Below are 14,621 nucleotides of genomic sequence, written 5' to 3'. Positions count from 1 at the left end.
AAATGAAATCTTTGACCCCATGTATCATTAGGGTAGGTTTTTATTCATCCAATATACAGCAATGCATTTGAAGAACAATCAAAAACCTGTGTAGAAAATAAACAAACAGCGGTTTCATTCATAGCATCATACGGTATTAAAGACCAAATCGTAATACTGTCTGCTTCACAATTCTGGCGATTTTCACTGAACGAAGCAGAAACAAAGAAGGTCCTTTCAGTCATAATTAAACACTCTGGTAACAATGGTGGAGCTAAAACACTTAGAATCATGTTATTTTTCATGGAAATCTATTGTGCTCCATAATCTGTTCATGACTTTTCATGATTAAGTTTCAGATTTATAAATGTTCCACATCACCCCCGATCCTTCCCCATAATTCGAAAAATCAAAGATTTGCTGGCATCATAGTTTGCTCTGATGCAGGAAAATGTCCACCAAATGAGGTTTTTATTTCTCGGATATGTTTTTGAGAGCAGAAGTGTTAAATTTTGGAGTTTCACAAGGGTCTTACAAGAGCCTATTTTCATTGGATGTATGTCGTTACAACGCATGCTTTTTCCACGCATGCCTTTACAACGCAGGTTTTACAACGCAAGTCGTTACAACGACTTGCGTTGGGGGGCTCTGGATAGTGAATAGTTTAATTTACTATTCCAACTCCAGTCCCCGTGGATAGTAGGGAAGGTTTTGGATAGTAAATTAAACTATTCCCTATCCTACAGCGCCCTCCTACGCAAGTTGTTGTAACGACTTGCGTTGTAAATCATGCGTTGTAAAGGTACTTCGTGGAAAAAAAATTGTTGTAAAGGATGTTTCCCATTTTCATTGAATGTCTGGATACAATTTTGAAACTTTTTTATACTTAGAAAAATCTTCAAGTATTGTTCAAGAAAATGAATTGTGTTTTCTCAGCTACCTTCTAGCATCTCTTGTCTAGACAGCCTTTGGCAACCCCAACATTCAGCAGCAGCAGCACTAATTGCAGGCTTCTGAGAAAAACTTCAGGCAACGTTACTTATTATTTTGTACACAAAGCACTGAAGAAGATCACTATGTACGTAGTGTGTAAGATTCCGGACATCCGGATTAGCAAGTCTAGAGCAACTAAACTAGTGGTACTTCTCTCTTGGAGCTGTAGATCTGACCTCTCCATCCTCACAAAGATGGGTTCACCTGCAGGGAAAATCATATCTGTTCAGGTGTCCTTCTGGACTATATTGAATCTGAATTATTTACAAGGGTATGTTGATATTGTGTTTTGGCCCCTGTGTTTTAATAATACTTGTGGGGCTATACCCCATTTCAAAATAGTATGTTGCCTCTTTTCACTTAAGTACATGAAGTGGTCAAAGTTATTGTATACATGTGGAGCAACAACTCTGTGTACAGGTCACAAGAAAAGTGACTTATCGAGATTCCACATTCGTATCCATCAGTCACTCCAGTAATGAAGCTCTCACTTGCCCCTCACACTAGTTTTATTAAAATATGTTTCTTTTAAACTTTACAGAAAGTGTTCCCCTACTGCAAAAATAGGTTCCATTTGGGTTTTCATGGACATTTCTGAAATGCTACCTTACAGGGACTCTGTTTGAATAAGATGTGATGAGTCTATGTATGTGCAAGCCAAATCTTTATTACAGAATCTTGTTGCCAGGAGCCTTTTTGTTCAGGCGCTTGCTGAAAGAAACCCTGACATGTACTTGTGTCACTAAATGCACACAATTTGCTGGTGCCTTAGAGTTTCTGATGCTCAAGTATTTTGACATAATGCCTTCAGTGGCATCTGCTAATCATGTGTGAGACACACATTGACCTGCTGCTCGCGGTACGGATTCCAGAGTTTGGTTTTGATTTGGTAAGCTACAGATATCACTCGTGGCATGGCATTTAAATACGGCTTTTGATAAGAGACTCAGATATCTGAGAATTTAATAAGGTAATTAATGTATCCGATAGCTTTCTGAAAAGATACTTTGAAGGACTATAAACTGGCGCGTCTTACGCAGACAGTTGACACCTAAAGTCTAACTTATGGATTTCTCGATTCCAAGTGTCATTACAAATTTGAGCAAGTGATAGACACTATGCAACTAGTATTAGGAAAAAAATTGTACCTGCAATTTAGGTATGGGACCCTCCCACTTAACGCTCGTACAAACAGGTGGGAAGGCGCGATAGGCCGCCCCTGTCCTGGGTTGCTCTGTGGAGGAAGAAACTGTTATTCATGTAGTATTCTTCTGCCCGGCATATAAGACCCCCAGATCTAAGTGGGTGATCCAATTTTGCAGAAACCTGGGTATCAGAAACTATAGAGAATTTTACAGGATTTGAAAAACAGATACTGATAGCAACAGATATTGCGGTTGTGATATCCAAATTTCTATTTGCAATGTAGACCAAGAGAAGGTACCTTCTTGATAGTGGTCTTGTGACTTTGTAACATTTGTATTCTTGTCCAGGGCAATGTGATACAGAAGGTCAACTCACCTGGCACTTGTTGACTATAAGGTGTAATATTTTAATTGGTTACAAGAGGCTGTTGGGTCTAGTCTTGTTTTTACATGTTTCTTAATTGGGTTTTAATATTCATACGCTAAATTATATTTTTAAGATTTTTTTAGATTCCCCATACTGTTGTATATTACTGGTTTAATGCCACCAAAAGGAAAAAAACGCATATCTCTAGTGTATGGTATATCTCTGCATTTCCCATTGGATTGATTTCTTGATTTTATATTGGATTGTTAAAATTGTATTTTCTTTTATGCACTTTTATGGCTATATTAGATGATGAAAAGATACAAATACTCAGGACTGTTCTGGTGAGCAATTAGAAAATGTGGGCTCTTTTTGTCCTGTTACCTTTTGAACATGACGACCAACTGGACCAAGAACCCCATTATGATAAAGCAACCAAGTACAGCAAACAGACCTTTTCCCTTTGTGAAGGACCGGATTTCTCAACTATTTGTCATTCTCTCAAGGGCATTTAATTCAGGGCACTGGATAATTTGTGAACAAGGGAACTTCCGGTGGGCGGCGGCCAACAATCGCCTTCAAAACATTTTCTTGGCTGGGGCAGCCTTCCGGTCTTTCCAGGACCCGCCCATGCCAGGTGCGTTCTTTGCGGAGCACAACGTGGGACACTGTAGTGATAGTGGCGCGAGCAGGACGTCGGCCGGCCCTGCACGTGCCTCCGCAGGCCTCCGTTCCATTAGCAGCCTGGCTGGTTCAGCGAGAGTGGCAGCGCCGCTGCGGCGTCGGTTCTCGCACGTGCCACACGCTGGCCCACCGCGTGCAGTGCGGTGATCCATGGACAGTGGACACACTGCCATCGGGTCAAGCAAAGCAGGAGCCAAGCCCAGCATTTTCTCACTGTTGCGTGCCCTTCTGTCTCACTCCTTCTGGGATGGGGACCTCGCTTCTCCCCTGCCCCCGCCATGGCACGGGGCCTGCCTGCAAGCAGCTGCCCCGAGAGTGCACGCATTCTACATATGCGTCTGATACGAGCAGCCAGTGACAGCTCCTGTCAGAGGAGTGAACCATCAGCAGCCCGAGCCTCTCTCTCAGCATGTACACAGCAAGCCACCATCCCTTGCCCAGGTTCAAATCCCAGCGGGTCCACTCAGCCTTTCATCCATCTGAGGTCGATAAAATGAGAACCATTGAGTTGGGTAACAAGAAATAAACATCTGTTATTCAGCGCCAAGATACCTCTGGCTGAACGTGCGCTTTACAAATAGACGTTATGTTATTCCTCTAATGCATATCCCTTTCCACCAATAAGTAGGCAGATGTACTCTTCACCTATTTAAACAGATGTGCCTTACATGACCCTCCAGAAAATTCCCTCATAAAAAGTCTGCTGATCGGGCCAGAAAAGGATAACATGAATGACAAGCAGACATCAAACAGGAGGGCACCCTAAAGCAACGTTATATTTTGCATCTCTAGTGAGTGCCCCTCCAACAAGCCCTGAGATGCCTGCATGTTATAGGGAGGAATTTGTGGTCATTTTTGCTAGTGATTTTAATAAGTGTAGCATTTCTAGACAACAGGAAACTGCACACTAGTTTATGCTCCGATATATGTTTTCAAATTGCTACTGATGCCGAGTACAGGAAGATCAGCAGTGAACTTGCAGAGTTTTATTGAGACCACTCAGCCCTGCGGGGTTGCACGTGTTTCATTTATTCTATGACCGATGCAGTTTAAGAGCCTCGGCGTCAGGACTTTATTTAACATTCTTATAGAGAGAGGTAGGGGAACAATTGTGCATATTTGCCCTCCCATTCCCAGGGAGCAAGCTTGCAGAGAAGAAAAGCTTTCCTTCTTTTAGCCTGCAGTAGATAATGTCCCCCTTGACCTTCATGTGAGGCTCTGATGTCATCCCGCCTGCTTCAGGGAATCCTTCAAGTTCCATGGGGTTCCTGGGAAAAAGCCCCAACCACTAGCACCAGTGTATTTGTAAATAATGCAGGTTTGAAGAAAGCACTAATATGTCTGCGTGCTATGGTTTGAACGGCCTATGTTTCTCAGATGTCCAATCCATATTCCTGCCTGAGACGGGTCCAAATGACAGCATTTGGGGAACACCCCCTTCATCGGTGAAGGTGAGAGATGAGAGGGAACAAAACTGCAAAGGGGAGAGGCGAATGGAGAGTAGACAAAATAGAGCAGGATAGAAAGGAAGGAGGCGAGCCATTCGGATATATATGTGACTATTTCTGCAAGGCTTTCAATTAGAAAGCTCTTTGAGTAAGTCTTTGAGTAAAGCACTTATGTGACTGTGGCTCTTTGGGTGAGGCAATCTTGTGACTGCGACTTTCTGGGTAAGGCACAGTGAAGCCCATATTCTCAGCCAGCGACCGAATCAGATACAGCCACGCCACCAAAATAACCTGGTCAGACCACTCAATCCTCCACTTCTACATCTCGGACACGGCACCAGATGACCTTTGGACACACACCCTCAACACCCTATCTTCCGGACCCCTCCTCCAATCTCGAGGAAGCCATCAAAAACCTCAACACCTAGATCACCAAATGTGCCGACAAAGTTGCACCCCTCAAACTCCCCAAACCAGACTGACCCTCCAACCACACAGGCTGGTTCACCCCCGAACTAAAATCTACAAAACGCACCTGCAAATGGCTGGTAAAGAACTCTTATGCATCATCAAAGAATTCTCCAACCCCATAGCCACACACAATTCCATGACCTCCTCCCAGGACCTCTGCGGCTCTCGCAGAATTCTTCCACAGCAAAATCGCCACTATCTATGAACACTTCGAACCTGAACTACCACTGGCTGACATCGACGGACTGCCCACCATCATCATCCGCAACCTAGACACAATCACTGCATGAGACCCTCTCTCTACATAGACAGACCAGCAGAACTCAAAACCTACCAGCCAATCTCCCTGCTCTCCTTTCCATCAAAAGTCCTGGAGAAAGCAATTAACATCCAACTCACCAATCACCTGGAAACAAAAAACTCCTGGATCAGGAACTGGTGATTGTGGCTCTCTGGATAAGGAATTCTTATGACAGTGGCTGTTTGGGTAAGGAACCCATGAGACTGGGACTCTCTGGGAAAGGAACCCATGGGACTGGGACTCTCTGGGAAAGGAACCCATGGGACTGGGACTCTCTGGGAAAGGAACCTATGGGACTGGGACTCTCTGGGAAAGGAACCTATGGACTGTGGCTCTTTGGGTAAGGAACCCATGTGACTGTGGCTCTTTGGGTAAGGAACCCATGTGACTGTGACTCTTTGGGTAAGGAACCCATGGGACTGGGACTCACTGGGAAAGGAACCTATGGACTGTGGCTCTTTGGGTAAGGAACCCATGTGACTGTGGCTCTTTGGGTAAGGAACCCAGTGACTGTGGCTCTTTGGGTAAGGAACCCATGGGACTGTGACTCTTTGGATAAGGAACCCATGGGACTGTGACTCTTTGGGTAAGGAACCCATGTGACTGTGGCTCTTTGGGTAAGGAACCCATGTGACTGTGACTCTTTGGGTAAGGAACCCATGGGACTGGGACTCTCTGGGAAAGGAACCTATGGACTGTGGCTCTTTGGGTAAGGAACCCATGTGACTGTGCCTCTTTGGGTAAGGAACCCAGTGACTGTGATTCTTTGGGTAAGGAACCCATGGGACTGGGACTCTCTGGGAAAGGAACCTATGGAATGTGGCTCTTTGGGTAAGGAACCCATGTGACTGTGGCTCTTTGGGTAAGGAACCCAGTGACTGTGGCTCTTTGGGTAAGGAACCCATGGGACTGTGACTTTTTGGGTAAGGAACCCATGTGACTGTGGCTCTTTGGGTAAGGAACCCATGTGACTGTGGCTCTTTGGGTAACTGTGGCTCTTTGGGTAAGGAACCCATGTGACTGTGGCTCTTTGGGTAAGGAACCCATGTGACTCCCACCAGACTGTGGCTCTCTGGGTAAGGAACCCACGTGACAGTGGCTCTTTGGGTAAGGAACCCATGTGACTGTGGCTCTTTGGGTAAAGAACCCATGGGACTGTGGCTCTTTGGGTAAAGAACCCATGGGACTGTGGCTCTTTGGGTAAGGAACCCATGGGACTGTGGCTATTTGGGCAAGGGACCCATGGGACTGTAGCTCTTTGGGTAAAGAACCCATGTGATTGTAACTCTTTGCGTAAAGAATCCTTGTGACTAACAATTAAGAAAGACAGACTTGAGCCTGTGGCTCTTTCAGTAATAGCATCTGGTTATTCTGGGCACGGCTCTCATGCCTGGAAGTCCTTAATAACCAACGCAAATGGCTTATTAACACAGTAATAATATTATTCACTCTTCACACTCTGATGCCATCAGCACATAGACCATAAGTCATATGGCTTTTGTAAGAGGGACAGTGATAACATTACGTCAGCGTATCCAGAACAAGTATGTCAATTTGAAAAGTCACATAAAGTAGTTAGCACAATAGATTTTAACCCAGCCTAAAATAAAACAATATTAAAAGGTCGGTATTAGGAGTACGTTGCTTACATGTTCGTACACACAATCTTAGTAAATTACAATATAATGTTACGCTCCTAATGTCAGCACATTTTAAAAGCTAGGGTAACATGAACATTACCAATGACAGTAATGTTGCAAATGGTGACATGTCATCACCATAACAAGGTGACACAACATGAATTTTTCAGAATCCAAGCTATGGGTACCAGCAGGATCTGCTACGGAAATTCAGCCGAAAGGTTTAAACGTGAAACTATTATAAATATATTATGTGACCAGAGAGAATATGGGCTGTTTTAGGACTGTCTCCTCATACTCCTACAAAAGCAGTGTGAACCCGTTATTGGATGTAGGGAAATGTTATATCTAGGCTTGGTAATCTTGACTCTCTCACCTGGTGATGGATGAAGGTGTGGGGCCCTCAGAAGCGAGGATGCAGCCCAAGGCGAACAAGCCCTCTGCCCCCTCGCTGTGCCCTCGTCTCCACAGCCCATCGACAGGCCAGGACAAAGGAGTTATCCTAGCAGGGGTTATCCAATGGGCAGCTGCCACGATGAAGCCAGCTAGTGGTCCTCACCTGGCAACCCATTGTGCACTGTAAGGCGTGAGATACCCAGACCTGTCATCTCACACGGTGCCACCTTTACCAGCGCTGTACCACAAGGGTCCTCCAAACCAAGTGTGTTGTACAGCCTCACATTGGTGGAAGTGTGCAGATGGGACCACATCTGTGCCAGGGTCCATCAAACATCTCTGACGTCCCTAGTGCAATTGTGCACCATCATTTGTACCAACCAGCTGATGAAACGAATGTTACGGGCTGGCTAATGGCAACATTACATTTTGCACCAGTCAGTAAAGGCAAAGGGTATACATGCGAAAGGCAGTGCAAATGATGGTGCAACATGTAACTGGTTTATGCAATATATGTAATACGCTCCGTTTTGTTTCTTCCAGGAGCCTCTGTCTCTCCACGCTGTAATGTGGTTTAGAAGCTGGGAAGCTGGGCTCTCTTTGGAGGCCAGGCCACACTGGCGGCCCAGGGGGGAGTCCGTGCAGAGTCCTGAAGAACCTCCGGTCAAAAACACAAGGTGCTTGTTGGTACTTCCGGTGCACAAGGGAAGACCTACTTTTGTCCTCTCAGATTAGGCCATTTGACTAGATTGTTGGAGAGTTGTGGCGTAGCGGCCAGATAGACCAACTCCGGAGCGTGGTGCTGGACGGTTCCATCCCTGGCGGCGGCTCAGCTCAGCATCATGTGACTCTGGGCAACAGCTCACTTTATCTCCCTGCCGCCGCCCCCACCCCTTTCCCCCTTCCTGGATACCATTAGAGGCGATTCGCGCTTTACAAATGTTGGAATTATACTTATACACATTTTTTTGCAATTACTCGAAACAACTCTTCATGGCAGTCTGTCCATGTCGCGGGTCTGGTGCAAAGTTGTCAACGTGACCCCTACGCATCCTTGGGCGGATCTCGTGACGCTGGTCACATCCGCCGATGACCCGGGCCGCTACCCTTGGCTTCAATGGGCATCTTTCACCCGCCCCTTCCTTCGCCGCACCGCGGGCCGAAGCGGATTAGAAGCAACTGCACAAGGGGCACGGTGCCTGTCTCCAGGGGAATACACGGGCATGCCAAAATAACTATTCCAGAAGCTGCAAAGAAAACTAAAATTAATTCGACAGTCATTAAGAACTTAAGCCTTTAAATCAGTGAACAATATTCAGTCAGAGTAAGAAAGGACAAGCTACCAATAAAGTCTGAATTGGTGCTTCAGCTGGTCTGTAAAACACCGGACGTATTCAAACCTCATTGCACTTTATGATAAGAGTTTGTATGTAAAGACCATTTGAGGTTCGTGTGATGGAGACGTGCAGAGATGAAGGCCTGTGGCGGCTGGGGATCACACAGCGAGTCCTCGAAGTGCTGTACATGAGCCGGGATTGTCCTAGTCCTGGATCCGGTTAGTCAGCCCTGGTGGCTGTGATGCAGCAGGGACCCTCGGGGCTTTGAACCAGCTCTCATGGAGGAGCCATGCACACCAGGGGCTCCCACCAGCCCTCATACATCCCTGATGCCCTTACCATGGAGTGCTGGGTCATGGGCACTGGCAGTGCAAGGAGATTGAGTTTGCAGATTCCAAGGACTGTTTTTTTTTCCAACCATGTTCACTCATACCTTTTCCAGTATTCGCCTTCATCCAAACGTTAGACTTTCTGTAGAAGCGTAAGCTTTAAATTACGCAACCCCTACAACAACTGCCTTTGCAGTTGCTTCACACGTACATCTCACCCTCTCCAACTTACGTTTAACTCACTCTTCCTTCGTTGCCTTTCAGTGCCGTTTTTGAACAGTACATTTTCTTTAAAAGAATCCATAAAGAACCCAAACAAAGAACTCTGGTTGACAGAGTTGAGGGACCGGGCAACTGAAGAGGCTGGCTGTGCGTCAGAAACATTCCCCTCTAGGCCACGGATGTAGGATCTTGCAAGGTCTGTAGGGTATCCAAGGGGGTTTTGGGAATATATCCCAGTTGCACACCTACACCATAATACTCTAGTAGGGTACTACCCTACAAAATCCATAAGGTCCTACTTGAATCTGTGAGCAATCCAACCATGGCCCCCTCATGCCAGGAGCTGGGGTTGTAGGTCATCAACCTAGCAGTGCACCTACGTCACTGCCACCTGGTATGAATTTGTTGCACTCTCCCAAGCAGTTTTATTGATAAGCAGGCTACATTAATGGGTCAGTATTTTCTGTCGTGACATCTGCAAGCTGGTAATGTTTCCCCATGCACAAAGTAACCTCAGATAGTCTTGTGTCCTTCTGCAATTGTCGACAGTCATACTTGTATATGTTGAGGAATTATAATGGCTGTGGAAATATTCTGTGTAAAGTACCATCCCTAACCAAAAGGTCCTTCTATCAGATTACGTGAAATACCATACACAACCAATGGCTCCTTGCATCAGAGCACGTAAAATACCATCCATAAGCAATGGTTCCTCGCATCAGAGTGCATAAAATACCAACCATAACCATTGGTACGCCACCTCGGAGTAAGTAAACTACCATTCATACCAATGGTTCCTTGCAGGAAGACCTGCTTTCGCATTATGGAATGGTGGTGACGATTGGCCATGGTTGGGTTGATTTCTTGAAATAAGTAGGACCACCTTAAGGCATCATATCTTCTTGAAATGTTGATGACCACCCTAAGGCACGGTGTTCTTTAGCGGGGCGATGAAACCACTACGTTAGGCACACCCCAAGGGGCGGTGTAGGCGTTTGCCATCCCCTGAAATCCAATCAGCAAAAAACGGCATCCGGCCTGCAGAGCCTTCCCAACATTCTGCGAATACAAGAAAAAACACATCATGTACTTTGATGAATGATATATTTAAGCATGTCTTTATAAGGACTTTTCACAAATTAAGCAAGAAGGCACTATGCATTCCATCCCTTGATTTTAAGCCACATACAATTCCTTTATTAAATACGTTTGTTAATGTTAGTCAATCATTACATTTCAAAATGAAAATTCGCACAACGTAGTTAAAAAGCTAATTTACACTCGTAAAAAAAAAAAAAATTATACAGTGCTTCATGTGTATTTTTTCAATTTCTAAAGCCTGTAAATGACAGATGTTATTACTACCCAATTTAATGGGACTTGATTTACAATCTTCGGTTGGAGGGAAGGCAGAGTTGGTTTTGCTGGTGTCCAATCACCTGAGCTGCATGGTACAGCAAATGAAAGAGGGGGGTATGTTAACCCACTAGTGCGACATTATAATTTTTCAAATTATGGGTTTACATTTAGGTAATATGGATTGGATTTGAAATTAAATACACAACCTGGAGATGTGTTCACATGGTGCCCTGGAGGAGCAATGTTCACCTGCACCTACTTTTTGAACCCCACTAGGGCATTTTGTTATTCCAGAAGAGATTGCAGAAGCATACCAGCCCCCTCCTATAATATACATTGCCCTTGTGCACCATGTGTTCTGGCGTGATCCATAGGGGTGTCCCAACATTTGTAAATAAAGGAATACTTTGCTTTTGCATCTTCGCCATACTACAGATGCAGACCCAAGAACAAAGTAGTTGTCAAGAGGCACATTATTGGCACTACATATCCGGTGGTGCACAGTCAACGCGGCCCCTCCATGGCATACATTGGAAGAAGGGGCAGAGGGTTCCCAGATACTGCAGGTGGTATAGTCTGTCACTATACTTGCATACGGTGGGAACCCCTACCCCCTTTGAAAGGGAGGCCGAGTCTCCATCTGCAGTAAAAGGCAGACCGTGGTCTTCAACTAATGCACTGTTCACAAATGTTATGTTATGCAGCTTTATAGAGCGTTCTATTATCCGGGTGGGTATCCTAGCCCTGAATAGGTGTGAGCCTAGCCAAACATAGGGCCTAGTGGAACTACTCGAAAAGGGAGGTCTTACGTTTTTTGCGAATTTCAAAAAGTGAGAACGAGGCTCTTGTCGTAGGGGTTTTAGGAGCAATGTAGGGAAAGACTCGACCACTGGATCTGGTTTTCTCTGTGCATGTGAATGTGCATGTAGAAGTCCGGATGAGCTGTGGTGTCTGGAAGGTTTGCGAAAGCAGATGAGATTGTTGTGGTATTCTGGGCCAGTGTTATGTAGTGCCTTGAAAGTGTGGGTGAAGGGTGTGAATTTTGCTAGTTTGTGTAAGGGGAGCCAGTGGAGCTTCATCAGGTGTGGTGTTAAGCAAATGTGGCGTGGGAGGTTAAGAGTTTTGAATGGTCTGCAGACTTCTGGTGAGTTTTTCTTTGATCCTAGAATAGAGGGGGGGTTCACGTATTTTGCATCTTGGTTGTGACCAGGGCGTGCATAACAGATTTCTGGGAGCTGATTGGGAGTCATTTGAGAATCTTCCTTAGCATCTTCAAGGTATGGAAGCATGAGGCGGTGAGGGCTTGGACTTGGGCAGTTATGTTGAGTTTGATGTTAATAACGAACCCGAGGTTCATGGCATGGGTGGGTGTCAGTCATAGCTCTGTTGGCCACTAGGTCAAGTCCCACTGTGAAGTGCTCTTCTTGAAGATCACGATTTTGGTCTTGTTGGTGTTCAGCTTTACCATCAGACAGTCTTTTCCTTTATGTAGGTACCATACTGAAGACTTCTTCAATTTCTCAATTGTCTTGAATACTTTATTAAGAATATCTTTGCGTTGAGGAAAACAAATTAAGTTTATGATACACAGGACGATGGGCCAACACGTATTTCGCAACTAATTTCTACTAATTTTGCTTCATTAGGGCCAAAGCATAAATAAATGTCAATGTTCACGTCTGTTATTTAATCATTATTTATCATACATTAGGGCTGCCCCTTTCTTCAAATTTGCTTACACACACATTTAAATCTATTTTTTAATTTACCATTCCAAGATGGGCATTCACCATCTTGGAAAGGTAAATTAAAAAAATACACACACACACGCGCACACAGAACAGCAGCCACGTCATGATGCATGTGTCACTGTCGTGACAAGTGCCTGTTCATGCATCGTGACACATAGTGGCCATCTTGGAATGGGTTTCCTTTAGTAGGCAACACAAACAAATATTGCCAGATGTGCATGTTTGTTTTTGCATACATTGGCGTGCTAGTGCAAACAAGCATTTGTAAAGTCAGTAGTTTGGCTATTTAAGGTTGAGACCTATTGACTTTGCTACTGCTTGTTATTTTATTGTTTTCTTTGTGTGTTTATGGTTTTGCTGGAACCAAACAAAACACATTTTACTGAGTGTCCCCCTTGGCACCTGAGGCAGGATGGCCTACTGACTTAAAGTGAAACAGGGGAATTTCCTGAGAGACTTTCTTCTCAGACAGTCCGGAAGAGCTGCGGGAGTCAATCACATGCAGAGCAAAACAATGACTCTATGGGGTATTGTCCTCCTTCTTCTTTAAAAAAGCAAACAAAATGAACCTCTTTTTACTACCTCAAAAGTAGGAACTGAGCAATGTTTTGTAGCAGCTTTGGGATGACCTTGTAACAAAGTTCTTGGTGCACAATGGGTGACATTTATCAGTCAAGTGCAATCTACCAACTTTTATTGCCAACTACCCATTATAGTGCTTAATCGTTAAACATGTGAAGTTCAGGGGGCTAAAGCTTTTCTTAGGAGCCTGCCACCATCACTAACAAATGCTACAGTTGATAAACATCAAGGCTCTTGATCCCACTAATTGCCTTTCTTCACCACCCTACTCCCCCTGCCTTTACAGCTCAGTAATGCAGGTTATTTTTCTTCCCTGCTTACTCCCTCTGTCGCGTTTTTCTGATCTTTCTCTTCCTTTTTAGGTTTCGACTGCAAAAAGCTGCGCAAGCAGCTTTTGCGCAGGAGAAATCTAATGAGAACTGTAGTGTGGGTTTGGGTCGGCCCTCGTCATTCATTGGCTGGCTCCATAAATGGAGCATAGCCATTGGACGAGGGGCCTGTCCGTCAATGCCGGACCAGATTCGGGGGCGTTCCTGAGATTCTTTTGCTTTTGCCGACGTCACGCGACGTCAGCCGAAAGCCGGGAACGCCCCCGAATCTGGTCCGGCCGGGCCGCAAGCAAGCCGGAAGTCCCGTTGTTGGTTAATTGTTGTCTATTTATCATGTGTTCATATTGCCCCAGTTGTGGAGTATGCCGAGAGGACGGCTTTGTTTTGTGCCGGTTTGAAAAGACCCGGTCCTCACGGGGAATAGTGCCACTCAGCCGGCTCTCTGGAGGTGATGGGCATTTTTCTAGCTTTCCTCTCGGATTTATTTTCTTCCTCCGCCGCCCACAAACAGAGGCAGCTGCTGCGCCGAAGCGCGTGAGGCTTTTTTCTTGGAAAAAGATCGAGATTTGTCCAGACGCTCTGCCCTTCGGGGGATTCGCAGGAGCGCTGCAGAAAATCAGTGCATGCAGCGCTGACCTCTGGGAGCTGAGGCGAGCAGCTGGGGGGACGGGACCGGGGAGAGAGAGGGGGAGAGCGGGGCTTCCCTCCTGAAGACGGTGCGGGGCTGACCTGTGGAGGCTGGCGGAGAGAGGGCCGGCAGACCGAGGGTGACCGGAGACCTTCACTCCTACAGACGGTGCGGCGCTGACCTCTAGGAGGGCGCCCGGGGAGGGACCTCTGGGAGCTGGCGGGGAGAGGTGAGATCGGGGACTTTCCCTCCTGCAGACGGTGCGGCGCTGACCTCTAGCAGGGCGCCCGGGGAGGGACCTCTGGGAGCTGGCGGGGAGAGTTGAGATCGGGGACTCTCCCTCCTGCAGATGGTGCAGCAGCTGCTCTGCTCTGACAGTGATTGTTTGTATTTTTGAGGGGGAGGAGGGAGAGCAAATAGCAATCTATGAAGACACTGCTCCCCACCTCCACCTTTTGCAGAAAAAGAAAAACACATTTTTAATGTATTTTGTTTGATCCGCAGAGGAAGATGAGGGCAGCCTGCCCCCTGGACCACACGCCGCCTACAAGCGTGGACTGGACCCCGGTATCTGCTGGTGATGCTTCCTGGAGGACCTCTGAGGGTGTGGCTGCTGAGCTGCTGGACACCGCTGGTGAGTCCTCCAGTCCCTTCTCTCTA

General features: G+C 46.0%; 1 protein-coding gene across 1 annotated transcript in view; it reads right to left on the bottom strand.

The window, feature by feature from the left end:
* Window positions 1-22: 22 nt before the first annotated feature.
* The window catches only part of C6H1orf115 (chromosome 6 C1orf115 homolog), a 97,772-nt gene continuing 83,173 nt past the window's right edge, over window positions 23-14,621 (bottom strand). Inside the window, exon 2 of the mRNA XM_078649811.1 lies at window positions 23-10,371. Coding sequence (XP_078505937.1) covers window positions 10,252-10,371 — 120 coding nt within the window. The 3' untranslated portion in view covers window positions 23-10,251. The remainder of the gene's footprint in view (window positions 10,372-14,621) is intronic.

Source organism: Lissotriton helveticus, chromosome 6, assembly GCF_964261635.1.
Source record: "Lissotriton helveticus chromosome 6, aLisHel1.1, whole genome shotgun sequence".
Classification (NCBI taxonomy): Eukaryota; Metazoa; Chordata; class Amphibia; order Caudata; family Salamandridae; genus Lissotriton; species Lissotriton helveticus.
The sequence above is the reverse complement of the archived record's forward strand: the minus strand, read 5'-3'. Positions and strand labels throughout refer to the sequence as shown.